At 38.9% G+C, this 15,814-nt stretch overlaps 2 protein-coding genes and 1 pseudogene across 3 annotated transcripts in view; 1 reads left to right on the plus strand and 2 right to left on the minus strand.

Moving 5' to 3' along the window:
• Positions 1-11,776, minus strand: part of LOC102008071 (chromosome unknown open reading frame, human C1orf112) — a 40,968-nt gene extending 29,192 nt beyond the window's left edge. Inside the window, exons 1-6 of one of the 2 annotated variants that reach the window (XM_013521413.1) lie at positions 11,607-11,776; positions 8,954-8,993; positions 8,004-8,092; positions 6,196-6,300; positions 5,605-5,745; positions 30-195 (exon numbers count right to left, since the gene is read on the minus strand). In XM_013521413.1, coding sequence (XP_013376867.1) covers positions 30-195; positions 5,605-5,745; positions 6,196-6,300; positions 8,004-8,092; positions 8,954-8,993; positions 11,607-11,702 — 637 coding nt within the window. In that variant the 5' untranslated portion in view covers positions 11,703-11,776. Of the gene's footprint in view, positions 1-29; positions 196-5,604; positions 5,746-6,195; positions 6,301-8,003; positions 8,093-8,953; positions 9,044-11,521; positions 11,586-11,606 lie in introns of those variants that run through there. The other variant, XM_013521414.1, reaches the window with a different exon arrangement.
• LOC102023673 lies at positions 4,700-5,466 on the minus strand (annotated as a pseudogene).
• A 1,363-nt stretch (positions 11,777-13,139) lies between the features above and the next one.
• Positions 13,140-14,570, plus strand: Mettl18 (methyltransferase like 18). The gene has a single exon (XM_005398182.2). It carries the CDS (start codon positions 13,406-13,408, stop codon positions 14,525-14,527), a length of 1,122 nt encoding a protein of 373 aa, XP_005398239.1. The 5' UTR covers positions 13,140-13,405; the 3' UTR covers positions 14,528-14,570.
• Positions 14,571-15,814: the final 1,244 nt, after the last annotated feature.

Below are 15,814 nucleotides of genomic sequence, written 5' to 3' on the forward strand. Positions count from 1 at the left end.
ACCTTATATACTAAGTTTTCTTCACTTACCTAGTACCATATTCAAAACATCATCATTCTCATCTACTGAAGGGTCCATGCAAACCATATCCAGCAGTTCCATCAGCTGCTTCTGAAGAGAATAGGCTTCCTTGAAGAGTGCCTGGAGAAGGTCTGAAACTAGGTGTAAGCACCCAGAATATACAGAGTCGCTATTCTGATCAACAAATTTGAAAATGAGAGAAACAGCAAATCATAAAAAGCTCAAGAGCCAAATATACTTTAATTCATACTATCAAAGATTATAAATTACTGTTTTAGGCTGGCTCATATATTCATTAAACAAATGTTTTAGTGAACATCCACTTTATGTTATATACTTTGAGAGCTACACTCATGTATAAAACAACTTCAACTTGTCTTTCAACTATAGAACTAAAAGGGAAATAATAACATGCATGAAGTTTTAATACCCTATCACCAAAAAGAAGTATTAATTAACTAATGATTTTCATTCGTCCAACAAATAGCAGAACCAACACTGCCTGGGTCCAACAAATTCTAGGCCAGCTTTTCTGCCTTTAAGTAGACTCTGAAATGTATAAATGAGCTAAGGGTTAACTCGCCTGTATAAAGAGAAGTTCAGGCTCCAAATCATTAAGTTGCAATCACTGATTCACCAATTCTATATGGCAGAATAATTTCATTATCACTGTGACTCAACATGTATCTTATCATTTCTTTCTTAATTAAAAAAAAAACCTAAAAGGCCCTTTTATGATTGTCATATAACCATTCATTTTTTTACTCGTGTATTATTCGTCAAAACAAATCATAATTTAAAGCCAGAACATTTAAAATATAAAGCAGAATTTGTGGCATAGTTACATCAAGAAGACACCAGTCTAAGTGCTGGCCATGGTGGCACATGCCCATAATTCCAGCACTTGGGAGGCTGAGGCAGAAGGATCGCTGCAAAGTTCAAGGCTAGCCTGGGTTACAAAGCGAGTTCAAGTCAAGGCCAGGCCAAACTGAACAGTGAAACCCTGTCTCAAAACGTAAAAAAAAAGACACCGGTCTAAAGTACAACACTGGTTTTTGTTTCTGGGAAGATGGCAAACTGGTAAGCAGCAGAGAAAGAGCCTCTCCAAGAGTTGCCATCTAGACACTGGAATATAGTCATTCGAGGAAGACAAGGAGGAGGGAAGTGGGTCTCCTGGACCCAGAAAGTATCTGAAGCTAGAATTGAAACCCATGGGGAGAATAAAGAATGAAACTTCAACAAAGGAGGCAGCTGGCAGAGCCTTTTCCCTGAATCAGGTCTGTGTAAGAGGAGCAGTTCAAACCTGCAGACACATGGTGACCGCTGGCAAAATCAGAGACCTCCATGGAGAGACGGAACAATGGAAGTGAAGGACTATACTAGCTAGAGGTGAGTGCTGAGGGCTCAGTTGTCCTGCTGGAGAGAGCGACTGGCTGAGAGAGGGGCCATCCAAGCTCAGAATTTAAAACTGCTGGGTCCATCTAGCAGCTGCCAGCAGAGTTCAAGCTCGAAGAGGGTGTGCTGACTGCTACAGGCTGAATGGGTCTGCTATTGGCCCCGGAGGGCCAGAACACAGCCTGAACTTCAGGGGAAATAAAGGTGCAGGGTCGCTGAGATTACCACTACCCCTCCAGAAAGCTACTGCTGGCTTGCTTGGATCAATCAACACAGATCTGGACTGTCTCCACATAATGTCTACCAGTGACAGCAGAGACAAACCTGGAAGTAAACTTTTTTCTTCTTTATTTTTCCCTATCTCTTTCTCACTTGTTTTTTGTTGTGGTGATTTTGTTTTTTCTCCTTCACACCAGTGTGAACGTGGTTTCTAGTCTCTTTGTGTTTATCGTACTGCTCTGTTCTTCATTTCTTCCTTTTCTCTTTCCCTCTTGCCTTCTGTACTAGTTTCCTACAGTTAGTGCAGTATGTAAGTCCTTAATATGTCAATTTTACTCTCAGGGGTTAAAATTTAAAAGAGGTTAGGGAAAAAATAGTGAAGTAGGAGAAGAGAATGAGCAAATTCAGTAGCACAGCTGGATACAAAGTCAACACTCAAAAATCAATAACCTTCCTGTACACAAATAACAAACTTCACTGAGAGGGAAATTAGGGAAACAAAACCTTTCACAACAGCATCCAAAGGACAAAAAAAAAAGGAAATACCTAGGAATCAATCTAACAAAAGATGAAAAAGGTCTCTACATTGAAAGCTACAGTACTTTGGAAAAGGACACTGAAGAGGATATCAGAAAATGGAAAGATATCCCTTGCTCTTGGGTAGGAAGAACCAATAGTGAAAATGCCCACATTTCCAAAACTGTTATACAGATTTAATGCAATTCTGATCAAAAGTTCAACAGCATATGTCACAGAATTAGAGAAAAAAAATCCTAAAATTTATTTGGAACCAGAAGAAACCCAGAATAGCCACGGCAATTCTGAGCAACAAAGGCAAAGCAGGGGGCATCACAATCCCCTACTTGATATTATACTATAAAGCTACTATGATAAAAACAGCATGGTACTGGCAAAAATACAGATCCAAAGATCAACTAAACAGATTAAAAGATTCAGAAACAACTCCAGACCTACTCAACCATGTTATCTTTGACAAAGATGCCAAACACATTCACTGGAAGAAAGATAGCCTTTTTAATAAATGGCGCTGGAAAAACTGGCTTTCCACATGCCGAAGATTAAAATTGGGCCCATATCTTTCACCATGCACTAAACTAAATTCAAAATGGATCAAAGATCTAAATATTAAAACAGAAACATTAAATCTGCTGGAAGATGGAACAGGTAAAACTCTTGAAGACACTGGTACAGGCAAAGACTTTATGAATAAAACCCAATCACAAAGAAACTATCACAAAGAATCAACAACTGGGATCTCATTGTATTAAAAAGCTTTTGCACAGCAAGAGAAACCACCAACAGAGTGAAGAAACAATCCACAACATGGGGAAAAAAATGTTTGTCAGCTGTTCCTCAGACAACGTATTACTATCAAGAACACATAAAGAACTCAAAAAAATTAAACCGCCCAAATTTAAAGACCTAATCCAAAACCAGGCATTTCAGATGAATACACACTTCTCAGATAAAGAAATATGAACAGCAAATAAATATATGAAAAAATGTTTAACATCACCAGTCTCTTGACAGATGCAAATTAAAACAATATTGTGATTCCATCTCACCCTGGAAACAATGGCTATTATCAAGAAATCAAACAGTAACAAATGCTGGTGGAGTTGGGGAGGGAAAAGGAACCCTACCCCACTGTTCGTGGGAGTGTAGACTGGTGCAACCACTGTGAAAATCAGTGTGGAGATTTCTCAAAAAACTAGGACTACTGAACCCAGTGATTTTCCACCTATCTTCTCAAAAGAATTAAAAGTCTCAGGGGCTGGAGATTTAGTTCAGCGGGACAACGCCTGCCTGGCAAGTGCAAGGTCGTGAGTTTGATTCCCAGTACCAGAAGAAAAACAAAAAAACAAAACAAAACAAAAAAAAGAATTAAAAGTCTCATACCACAGTGATACATGAATATCTATGTTTACAATGGCACAGTTTGTAATAGTCAAATATTGGAAACAACCCAAATGACCATCAACTGGTAAATGGATAAGAAGATGTGTTTTTTTTAAAACAATGTAGTCCTACTCTGCCATAAAGAAGGATATGCTCCAGACATTTCTAGGTAAACAGATGTATCTTGAGAACATACTCTTAAGTGAAATAAATTGGGACACACACGTATAAATACCACATTGTTTCTCTGGTGTGAGAAACCAAAAGTGTATTTAAGGACTAAAATGTAGTGTGAAATAAGAGGAAAATGTTCAAATGGGGAGGTGAACAGGGAGAGGGGAGGGGAAAAGAAGGGAAAAGTTAAAAAAAAGAGAGAGAAAAGAAGGAAAATATGGAAACAAACTTTGTAAGTGGGGAGGAGAAGAGGGGTTCAAGGGAGGGTAAGGGAATGGGGAAAAAAAACCAAGTTATATCAGGTACAGATAGAAATTCTCTATGATGAACTTGATCATTACGTATATCTAAAATGTACCAATAAAATCTAATTTTAAAAAAATAAATAAAAATATAAAGTGCAACACTAAACAAGTGTTCTGTTTCCATAGTAGAGTAAAATAAAGGACAATTACACATAAAATTTCACTAGATCTTGGATGAAGCACATAACCCTCTGAAAAAACTACCCAATGAGTATAGATAGGCTGCAAGTAATTTCTAGTCACATTTTACTGCAAGATGGAAAAATTCCCAAGGTGATTTCACACACTCATTTCATGTACCTGCCCTTGACTTCTGTCTTCAGTCTCATCTAGATCCAGAAAGGCTCCATGAGTAGAAAGACAATCCCATTCCCCAAAACCTCAATGTAGACTGACATGAATGAGTCTGTGTGCAACCTCCATCTAGAACCTACAGGGAAATCAGGAGCCCACATACTGTGCACAGTCTTTTCTTTAAGCAGCTGCTCTTCTTTAACTGTCAAAATGCTGTCACATCTGATGGGCTATATAAAAACCATTTCATAAACCAAAATACTGTCTTCATATCTTTTTTGCAAAATGTTAAGTAAACCATCCAAAGGAAGGAAAAAAAAAAAAAAAAAGAAAAATCCAAAGTTTATGCCAAAAAGCCATTAAGTCCTCTGCGGCCTAACTCATTTGTTTCTGGGATGCAGGGCCATGTGGACAGTGACACGGCAGTAGATGGTCCCTCTTAGCATCAGTGCCATGGTTGTCTGGTAAAGCATTTCATCGGGCAGGCCTCATTTCAAGTGCATAGGGGCACCATCGGATGTCTGGAAAAACTTCTGCAGGTCTGACACTTTGTTCTTCCCAGCATAATTGTATGCAGGGTAACTGGAGATCCGTTCACAGGTGTGGCAAGTGATAGGCAGTGTTTCACTGCCCAAAGCCCATTCTCTAGACAAATTGTTTATGAAGCCACTAAACTTGTAATAGAGTGGACACTTGACTTACAAACGCAATTCATTCCCAAGGGCTGGCTGTAACTCAAGCTGTCAACTGAAGGCTAAGGCTTCTCTACACAGCCTTCGAAGTATCTCTCCTGCATAGAGGCAGATCTCAGTGTCCTTAGAGAGACACTGGCCCAGGATTTCTCAATTAATCCCATACAGGAAAGGATGTTGTAATGTTCCTCCCAAAACCTGTCCACAATTCAGATACATTGTTAAATCTGTATCTGAGATCATCTGGAAGCACAAGCAGCCAGCATTCGGGTTATAACTCAAGACTTTGGTCATAAGTTAAAACTAAAATTCTGGGTATAACCCAAGTTGTCAGGCCAGTTGTAACTCGAGGGTCCACTGCACATGATTCCTGGATTCCAGTTTCCTGCAGCTGTTGCACAGGTGAACAACCCACATAACCATTTATTTTGAAGTAGTTACTGCATGCATGCTATTTGTACTGGGGAAAAGATCATCCCAATAACACTAACTAAAATGTAAAATCTTATATAGACACTATTTTATTCAGTCCCCCCACCACTGATTCTAGGCTAATTTAAAGTGGACCCAGACCTGTTACTCACCTTGCAATGTACAAATGTACTTTTGATTACATGAAGGACAGAGGAGGGGAGACTATGAATATTTTCTAGAATGACGGATTCTTGTGTGGCACAGACATGCTGAACACATCCTGTAAGAGCTCCTAACACCTGCACCATTGTCTGAAAATAAGGAAAGACATTTCACTCTACATATATATTTTATGCACAATAAAAGAGGTATCAGACAATAAGCTGGGTGCTAGGGATACAGGAGATGCTGTTTCTTTTTTCAGAGAACTTGTCTATCAAAGAACTACCAATACAGTATTGGAACAATTGGGAAGCTACCTGGAATCCCAGCCCATACCTCAACCCACCTGACAGGTATTCCACACATATCCCCTGAAATTAGAGGTAGGGCATGCTATCCTAACTTATCTTTTTGTAAGAATGCAGATATTTAACCAACATAAAACTATATTTAAAAATTCAGATTCATCTTTCTGTATTCATATCTGTAAGCCCACAAGACTACTTCCAGCAGTAGACCATTAATAAGGAATACCTGGCTAATCAATATCAGCATAAAAATCTCACTTTCCCCCTACACCTACCAAACATTTGACTCACTTGTAAAATATTCCTTAGAGTGGTCTGGATTTCTACATTTTGACTTGACAGTCCTCTGGCTTGAGTGGTTAATTCATACATCATCTCATCAAATAATTTTACAGTCTGTAAAAACAAATTGGGTCACAAATAAACTGGAAAAATTGAAATCACTAGAAAAGGCTGTTTTTGTTTTGTTGCAGTACTGGGGATTTAACCCAAGGCCTTTGCACTGATTTATGTCTCTAGCCCTTTTGAAACAGTGTCTAAGTCACTAAGTTGCCCAGGCTGCCTCAAACTTGAGATCCTTCTGCCTCAACTTCCTAGAGTGCTGAGATTACAGGTATGTACCACTATGCCCAGCTAAGGATATTTTTTTTAAAAAAAGACTGTAATACAATGATTTAGTTTTGTATTAGTAACATCTATTCGGTATTGTCTAACTTACCAATTGTACCTACTTAAGTAAAAACTATACATAGAATATATATAGTGCATTATATAATGCAATCCCCCCCACCCCCGCAAAAGCGTCAGAAATTGATTTACCTTCTATTTCTGTGGTTTGAATATAAAAAAATTACTCAAAGTTTATTTTGAGATGCAACAAATATAAAGCCTACTCTATGCAATAAAAGATGACTGTCAGGTGTGATAGTGGTACACACCTATAATCCCAGCACTCAGGAGGCTGAGGCAGGAGGACTGACCTGAGCTCAAGGTCAGCTTGAACTACACAGTGAGATCCTGTCTCAAAAAAACCAAAAACCAAGAAGATGACTACCTTGACCAACCAATATTTATATGGGCACCTACAAAGGTATATTTTGGTAGTGGTAATGAATTTGTACTGAATCATCCATTCATTATTGACTTACATTCTAGCTTTTCATCTTTGTGACCAATTCAAAATGCCCTTGCTGGATTAAGGGTACAGCATATAAATCCACATTCAAGCTTTTTGTCTATAAAAACATACCCACACTAATACCTTAACATTCAGATCTTTCTAAGTAATTTAAATGGCCTAAACCCTGAAGAATAACAATGCAGGTAACAACACAATGCAGTTAAAGAGTTACTGTTTTTCATAAGCCAATGAACACTCACAACCTTGTTTAACCTATAGATCTTTTTTGGTGATAGAGAACAAAATTCTAAGAAACTTTTCAGATAGAGTATTCAAGTAAAGTAAAAGGAATTCTGATGGTTATTTATTTAAAACTGAAACTTAGAAATTAATCCCAATAAATTATCATGAATGTTTTATTTTGACAAGAAGTACTTTTAGTGCCTTTCACTTAAAAAAGAAGTATGACCATGTTTCAGAGAAACAGTATAACACACACATGCAAAAATTAATAATACAGTCTGTGAACTTAATGTTTTCTTTTAGTTAATTGGTTTTCCCAATACTTCAGCTTTTTCACTTCTAAGACTTCTTTAATAAATTTTTGGCTCCATTTTTCTAAACAATGAAATTCACCAATTATTAATAAACATGATAAAAGGCCTTCAGATAACTTCTACAATCACAAATTTTCATTGAATAACTTTACAAGAGTATTTAAAAATTAACCACAAATACTTTAAATTCAATTAATAAAGGATTCATCAATTAGTAAAACCTAAAAACAGAAGTTTTCAATCACCTAATAATTACACCAATACCACACATACCCATAAGATCTATTATTTACTATTTACCTGTATCTCAGGTATGTTTGATAAATTAGAATAAAGAGCCACAATTAAAACTGAATAATGTAAAACTGAGACTAGATTTTAAGAACTTTCATAACATGTAGTTTAAGATATCAGTACTATACCTTTGGTAGCACTTGTGAAAAGAAAGTCTGTTCCAATGTCAGGTAGTTCATATGAGGTAAAAACATTTCTATCATAATTTTCAAAATTTCTATAAAGCAAAATAAGATTTTGTAAGACTGTCAATTAGCAAAAATCTTTGTTTTCACCAAATGTGAGAATATGTAAGTACTACGAATTTCAACTTTGTACAGTTTCAAAATGTTATATTCTATATACAGAAACTACTAAGTTGTATCTAGTAACAAAAGAAAAAGAAAAATGTCTACATATCCAGCAACCGAACACTAGTTAAACTGACATGGATACATCTGTCAAACAGCATCTACTATCATTAAAATATTTAAAAGCATAAAAAAGTTCACCATAGTTTAAAGTTAAATAAAAAGATTCCAAAATAGTATAATCCCAATTTAATTTAAACATGTACATACACAGAATAGATAGGCTGACAAAAAAATACAGAAATGAGATCATTCTCACCATCTTAACTATTTCTGATTTCCTGCATGTTTCAATGTTCTACAATAATATGCAGTTTATACTCAAGATAAAAATAATTGTTACCTGAAAAAATTAGACCCCAACAGGCAATTCAGATTCAAATTTATAAATATTTTATAAACAAGTGAAATACAAATAAGCTAACTGAAAATGTGAGTAACTGAGCCATCTATAGTTGTAACTTGCCCTTTTCTCCTAAGAAAGCAAATCTTATCAAGGGAGACTGATAAAAGACAGATAAAAATAAAGTCAATTTTTCCAAATGACACTAAGCAGTGTACTTTGAAGAAGACTGCTCATTTAAATTACTAAAGGTTGCAGAGAATGATTAGAAAATGATTAAAATTGAAGGAAACACAAAATGGTAAAATCAACCCCAATGATTTATTTGGGACTGAGAACTCAATGACATTAAAGTAAATCATATAATCAAAATAATTTTACTTACGAATATGCTCAATCCAACTCTCAGAATGTTGATACATAGAGTAAAATAATTAAGGAAGATACTGTTATCATTGTAACAGAATATTCATTCCTGATAAGAAATTCAAAAAGGACTCTTCTTAAAATTTAGCAAAAATCCATGAGACTAAAATTAGACTCAAATTACTGGCTTACTTTCATTTTAAAAATTTAATGTTAGGTAAACAGAATTGTGAAAATACTTCAGAGAAATATTTTTAAAACCACTTAAGACATAAATTTACCTTTCCGAATCATGGCCACTCATAAAATACTTTTGACAGAGAGTAACACACTGTTAATCCATGAACTCCTGGTCTCTACTACTGGACAGAAATTTCTTTCTCTTCATCATTTCTACTTTATTTGTACTTGTCTTAAGTCTTTTCATATTACAGTACTTGCATTCCTATCATATCAACTTTACCAAAAATTACCCTACCATCAATACAAAAGTTGTACACCATTAAGAATTACTAGAAATGTTTTACTGTAAAAATGCTGTTGGGGTCATCAATGAATATGTTCACAAGAAATACAAATCTACAAAAATTATCACAGTAATACAAGGATTGATTCCTCCCGAAATCTTGCTTTGTGTACACTTTTCACAACAGCAAACAGTTCAGTAGGACAGAATATGCCTTATGGAAACATTTCAGTGAAGATCAAAAAGACTGTTCTTCCACAAGTAATCATAAGTCATGATTACATACATAAAGGCTAGATAATATTTAAAACACAAAATATTAAAATAATTAGGGTGAATAGGATTGTGAGCTTCTCTTTCATGTACTGCAAACAGTGAAAATAAAATCGCTGACACTTTCAAGCATTTTTAAACCATGAAATATTTTTTTCCTTTACCAAACACTTATCATGTGCCAGGCATTGTCTTCATGCTAGGCATAAAGGAATAAACAAAACCAAATTCAGGGGAAAAGTGCAGGGGGAGAAGGAGACTGTTTGTTAATGATAAAGTGCCTTCTAAACACAACAATGAAATAAAAGTGTAACAGACTGGGCCTGGGGAACTACCTGAGGCTGAGGGCTCTAAAAGGGCCCCTCAAGGAGGTAACTTCTGAGCTAAGACCTGAATGATGAGATGTTCAAAAGGGGGGGAAAACAAACGAGGTTGGGCAGAGGCAGTCTTAGGCAAGTAAGCCTGATGTATCTGTGGACAGAATAGTTAGTTAGGAATGAAAGAGGGATATCATGGGAAGCTTTAAAGGTAAATCTAGATTTTACTCCTAATTCATTAAGTCATGGGGGTGGAGAATGGGGTTAAACAGAAGGAAAATGATGTGACCTATATTTTTCACTCCAAGCTTATTTTGAAGAATAGATTGTAAGACACGAGTAGAAAGAAATAAGGAAATTACTAACAATAAGACAGGAGGTAGGAGTTTAGAATCAGTGTGGTAGCAATAGTGGTGGAGATAGGTGAACTGACTCAGCTTAAAGGGAGAAAGAATTTCCTAAGAAAGATAGAAACCTCAAGGTTTTTCAGTTCGTATTTGTTAGTTTTTGTTTTTTTTTTTTAAGGTTTTGGTTTGTAAAACCATTTACTTAAACTGGAAGAACAGATGTGAGTTCTCTTGAATATGTTAAATTTGAGATACACAGCAAGATGGCAATGTTAATTTTAAATTTAGTGAAGTTCCCATAAACCTTAGGGGAGGAAAAGGAACCATGTTCCGTATTTTTGAGCCCATAAAGCTAACACAATGTCTGGTACACGCTGTGTACGAAGTAAGTGGTTTCGAGTAGGAGCATGGTCATTTGTTTCCAAGCTGGAACTCTTCAAGGATAGAAATTCCACACCTGCACAATAACTAAAAAGGGCTTTGGTACACATTTTGCTAATGCCTAAGTGAATGACTGCTATATAATAATACTTAGTTACATTGGGCTTTCACTGCGCAGTGTAGAGATTCTCTCAACTGTCATTTTTTTTCCTTTCGAGTATAATTTTATGTTGAAGGTGAGCTCAACGATGTAAAGGGAGAAGCACCTTGTAACAGAAGGGGCTAGGACTGCAGTGACAGTGACACCACAAGGGCACTAGACATACAGAAAATTATCCGTCCTTGGCAGCAGTGACATCAAATAACTCAGACGCAGGGCTGGGAAAGTAGCTCAGAGGTGGGCCCTACTCCAGCACGCACACGGCCTTGGGTTTGATCCCCAGCGCCACAAACAAAAGACAAAACCGGTGAAGGCGTCTAGCACAGAACCTAGCATATAGGAAGTACTGGATAAATGTTAGTTTAAAAAAACAAACCTCAAATGAAGCAGAAAGCCAACACCTGAAGCAAACCTGCGGAGGCTTTGTAAAGGCTCCGAGAACCCCTCTGGCGCTACAGCGTCCGGGTCCTAGCTCCGCTCTGTGTCCTCGCCGTCCCCACGGCCCCACGCAGGGGAGCTCACGCCGACCCGCCATTAGGAACGCACAAAACCCCACCAAGGCAGAGACTGGAGGAAAACGCCGCGCCCCGCTAAGGCCTCCCAAGTCTGTGCGCCCCAGAGCCCAAGCCCTGGCCTCGCAGACCTCAGTCCCCAGCGTCTTCGCGCTCGCCCCGGCAGACAGCGTCCGGCCGCCGCCACGCAAGCGGACAACGGACCACAGAGGATATGAGGAGCCGGGGCAGAACAGACGGCAGCTCCCGGCGGCACAGCTCCTCAGGCCAGCCGCTCAGCTCCTCCAAGCTGCCTACGCGTTCCTCAGACATGCTGCAGTCGGAGCCGCCAACTTCAAACCGGCCCCGCCACGGCCCAACCGGAAGCCCAGCCGTCCCGGCAGGCCTTGCGAGCCCGCCGTCCGGACTAAACCATAGAGAGGAAGCCCACTGGCTTCCATTGCAGCAGAGAGAGGGAAACCGGGCCTATCTGGCTGCCCGGAGGACTCGACTCGCTGTTTCGCGCTCTCGGGTGTACTACCCCAGGACTCTCCCGACTGCGTGGTCGCAGGCCCGGTCACAGACTTTCCACTGAGATCGGGCGCTTCTGGGAGGTGAGAGCTAGAAGTCCACAGGTTTATAAGCCTCGGTTCCTTAGAGCTTTGAGGTTGCTCTTCTGGGGTCAAGTTTGATCGGGACCCCTCCAGAAGTGGCTCCCAGACTGCTTCGAGAGGTGGAAACTGGGGTGTGCACCCCTTCTGCATCCTGGGGGGCGGGGGCAGAATAAAAACGTCAGGACTGCTGTGCAGATCGAGCAGATGCTACAGAGCTCTGGCGGTGTTGGAAGCTGAGGCAGAAGGGTCACAGGTTCGAGCCCAGAGTAGGCAATTCAGCGACTTAGTGAGACCCTATTTCAAAATTTAAAAACTCAATAATAAGGGGTTGAGCTGTAGCTTAGTAAGAAGGCCCGGTGTTCAGTGCTTAGTACTGCAAAAAAAAAAAAAAAAAAAAGGAAAAGGAAAACCAACACAACAGAACCAGCTGGTTCCACTTCCACTAGTCCTCCCGTAGAAATGGTTAGTGCAGTGTCCTTATTTTGTGGTCAGCTCAGCAACCAAACTAATCTTTATTAATTGCTCCCAGATGACCCCAGTCTCATATAAAGGAGGCTGGGGTCCGAACCAGATGTTTGAAGTGAAGTCATTCTGTTGAATTTACACACTTCTACCCTTACCTGTGAATGTTTATTTTAAAAGCAATGTTCACTTACCAAAATATAGCCTTGAACTATGTTTTGAGGCAGTAACAGAAGGGAAGAAATTCTGGAGTTTCGGGGATTGTACGAACTTGGACTTACTCAGGACTGCTGAATGACACCAAGTAGTTAGGCTGTCCTGTTTCAGAATCGTGGACTTTGTTCTGGTAGGGGTGGCAGTGACTGCTGTACTGTTATTGTTTTTCAGTTTATTTTTACAGTTTATTTTCTCCTCCAGTTTTTGAACTTAAGATACGTGCATGTTTCCCCAAATCTCTTCTCTCTTCCCATAGCCGATTTACAAAAGGCAGCTGTGTAGGGGAGGGTAGGTAAAGGGTTTAATACTTCATTTTAGTGAAATGTGCCATTTTGCTTTAATCACCATTTTACCTTTTTTTTCTCCAGGGTCAAGTGAAAGACAGTCAAAGACATCTTTAAAAAGTCTTTGAAGCCAGGTGTGGTGGCGTGTACTTGTAATCCAGCACTTTTGAGGCTGAGGCAGGAAGATCCTACTGTGTTGGAGGCCAGCCTGGGCTACAGAGTAAGTTCAAGACCAGCCTGAACTACATAGCACGACCCTGTCTCAAGCAAACGAATAAACAAAAAAGTCTTTGGAAATATCTCTAAATGTTTGTAGTGGCGTATAAACAGCTAAAGAGAAGTTGACTTCAGTGTAACTAATTGAATCATTGAGGCAGATTTCTGTGTGTCCTCAGACTTTATCCAGAAGTTGAAGAGTCTTTTTTTGAATTTAAGAATCGTGTGTGTGTTTAATACAAAGATGATCTTTCAATTTAATTTCAATATAGAAGACCATGTAGAAAATGAATTAACACCCCCTGAAGATGGAGCTTTGACTCTGAGTCCCTCAAAAGTGTCGTCCGCCTCAGAAAGTCAAAAACAAAAACAGAAGGAGAGGAAACATCCTATGGAACAGTCTGACCTGCCTTCGGAGCATTTGTGGGAGTACAGGGCAATGGGAAATGTAGCTCCCTCCCAAGACGCTGACAGCCCAATCAGTACAGCCAAAGGTTCGAGGAACTTGGACCCAGATGAAAAACAGCCCCGCCTGGCAGTTGCCAAAGAGCATGCTCTGCCTGAAGATTTAAAGAAAGTGTTAGAAAACAAAGTCATAGAATTGTTACCGGGTCTTCAGCATGTTAACATATCAGTAGTGAAAACTATCTGGTCGAGGGAAAACTTCCCTGGAGAAAACATAATTTCCAAAAGCTTGTCTTCTCACTCTGATCTGATTACAGGTGTTTATGAAGGAGGCTTAAAAATCTGGGAATGTACCTTTGACCTCCTGACTTATTTCACAAAGGCCAAAGTGAAATTTGCTGGGAAGAAAGTGTTAGATCTCGGCTGCGGATCAGGGTTGCTGGGTATAACCGCATTCAAGGGAGGGGCCAAAGAAATTCATTTTCAAGATTATAACAGTTTGGTGATTGATGAAGTAACTTTACCTAATGTAGTGGCTAACTGCTCTTTGGAAGATGAGGAAAATGATGCAGATGAACCAGATGTGAAAAAATGCAGGAAGTCGAAAGTAGCACAAGAACTATGTAAATGTCGGTTCTTTTCTGGAGAGTGGTCTGAGTTTTGTAAGCTTATGTTAAACAGCGAAAATCTCTTTGTAAAATATGATCTCATTCTTACCTCAGAAACCATTTATAATCCGGATTATTACAGTACTTTGCACCAAACATTCCTTAGTCTATTGAGTAAGGGTGGACGGGTGCTTTTGGCCAGCAAAGCACATTATTTTGGTGTTGGTGGCGGTGTTCATCTTTTTCAGAAGTTTGTAGAAGAAAAGGATATATTTGAGACTAAGACACTTGAAATAATTGATGAAGGACTAAAGAGGTTCCTACTTGAAATAACTTTTAAGTACCCTAGTTAATATTCAGTGAAAGTCCTAAACGAAATAAACAGAATGACCAAAATTTGATCTGTTTTGCTCTTTGTGTGTGTTTGTGTGAAATGATGGTATTTGTTTAGTTTGTTTTTCCACATAATAGGCCAACTATGTTGGCAGCCTTGTATTTGCAGGAGTAAATTGAGAAAGTACATTTGAGCATTTGGTGAGCCTGGGTAACATTTTATAGGAAAGTTCTCCATCTTCATTTCTTTGACCTTTTTACAACCTTTGACATTACATAAAAAAATTTCCTAGGAAATCTTTACACATCTTATCTCAAATTTGAATTCCCAGACTTTTGTCAGTTCCTTTGTCTACAGGAAGTGTCTGGTCAGATTATTCAGTAGTAGTGAACTCAGTGGTAGAGGCCGTGATACACTTAGCAACACTAGATATTCCCTCACAATGCAGATTTCTTCCTTTTTATGAAATTAAAACTGAATTCAGATAACCCTTAAAAGTGAATGAGTTGTTGAAATGCTTTTTCAGAGTCATGATTATTTCTTTGTTCGCAAACAAAAGCTTTATACAAGAGACACTAGTAATAAGCAGCTTGATAACAAGTATTAGAAAAACAAGTGGGCTTTTTCCCCCTCATCGAACGGGTAAGTGGCCAATGGATTTGTGACCTGAAAAAATATGACAAGGGATGCTATAGTTACCCTTTTCCATCATATTTACGGATGAAATGGAAAAAGTGGATGTGAGGCTTGCCTTCGGCAGTATATGCCCTAAGCCATTGGAGTCAGATGTGCACAGTCTCACAAAGCCCCAAATTCCTTGCCATGCTGCCCTTGGGCTGCGTGATGATTTTATGCAAAGACAAACCTTCCCCCAAGCAGATTCAGCTCCTCTTCAGTCCTGTTCTTAGTCTTAACAGCCTTCTAAAATTTCCCTTCTGAAAATGGGTGAGAAACTGATCAACACCAGAACCCGCAGAGTATATCCTTTACCACCAGGTCCAGGAAGCGGGCTGTAAGATTTTTTTGTCTTCTTGTAACAATTTGGTGATCACAATACCCTTTCGGTTGGTGGTACCCAGCATGGTGAAATAGAATAAGGTTTTAGTTAGTGTGCCGCAGGTGAGAACAAAGAATGTGTTTGAAATGGAGGTTAGAGCTACAGGGGTATTGCTCTTGGACCCTCTCCCCGATCCAGGAGTCTTAGAGGTTCTTTGGCTGTCCCAGCTGCACTGCACAGCTGTAAAATCTTCTAACACATAACCAGTTAGCCCTGCACTGTGGGTGTAGCTTGGCCAATTTTCTTAAC

This window comes from Chinchilla lanigera, unplaced genomic scaffold (genome assembly GCF_000276665.1).
Source record: "Chinchilla lanigera isolate Chin_1 unplaced genomic scaffold, ChiLan1.0 scaffold00061, whole genome shotgun sequence".
NCBI lineage: Eukaryota > Metazoa > Chordata > Mammalia > Rodentia > Chinchillidae > Chinchilla > Chinchilla lanigera.

Coding starts and splice junctions, on each gene's coding strand:
- Mettl18 (XM_005398182.2), top strand. CDS start 13,406: ATGATCTTTCAATTTAATTTCAATATAGAAGACCATGTAGAAAATGAA.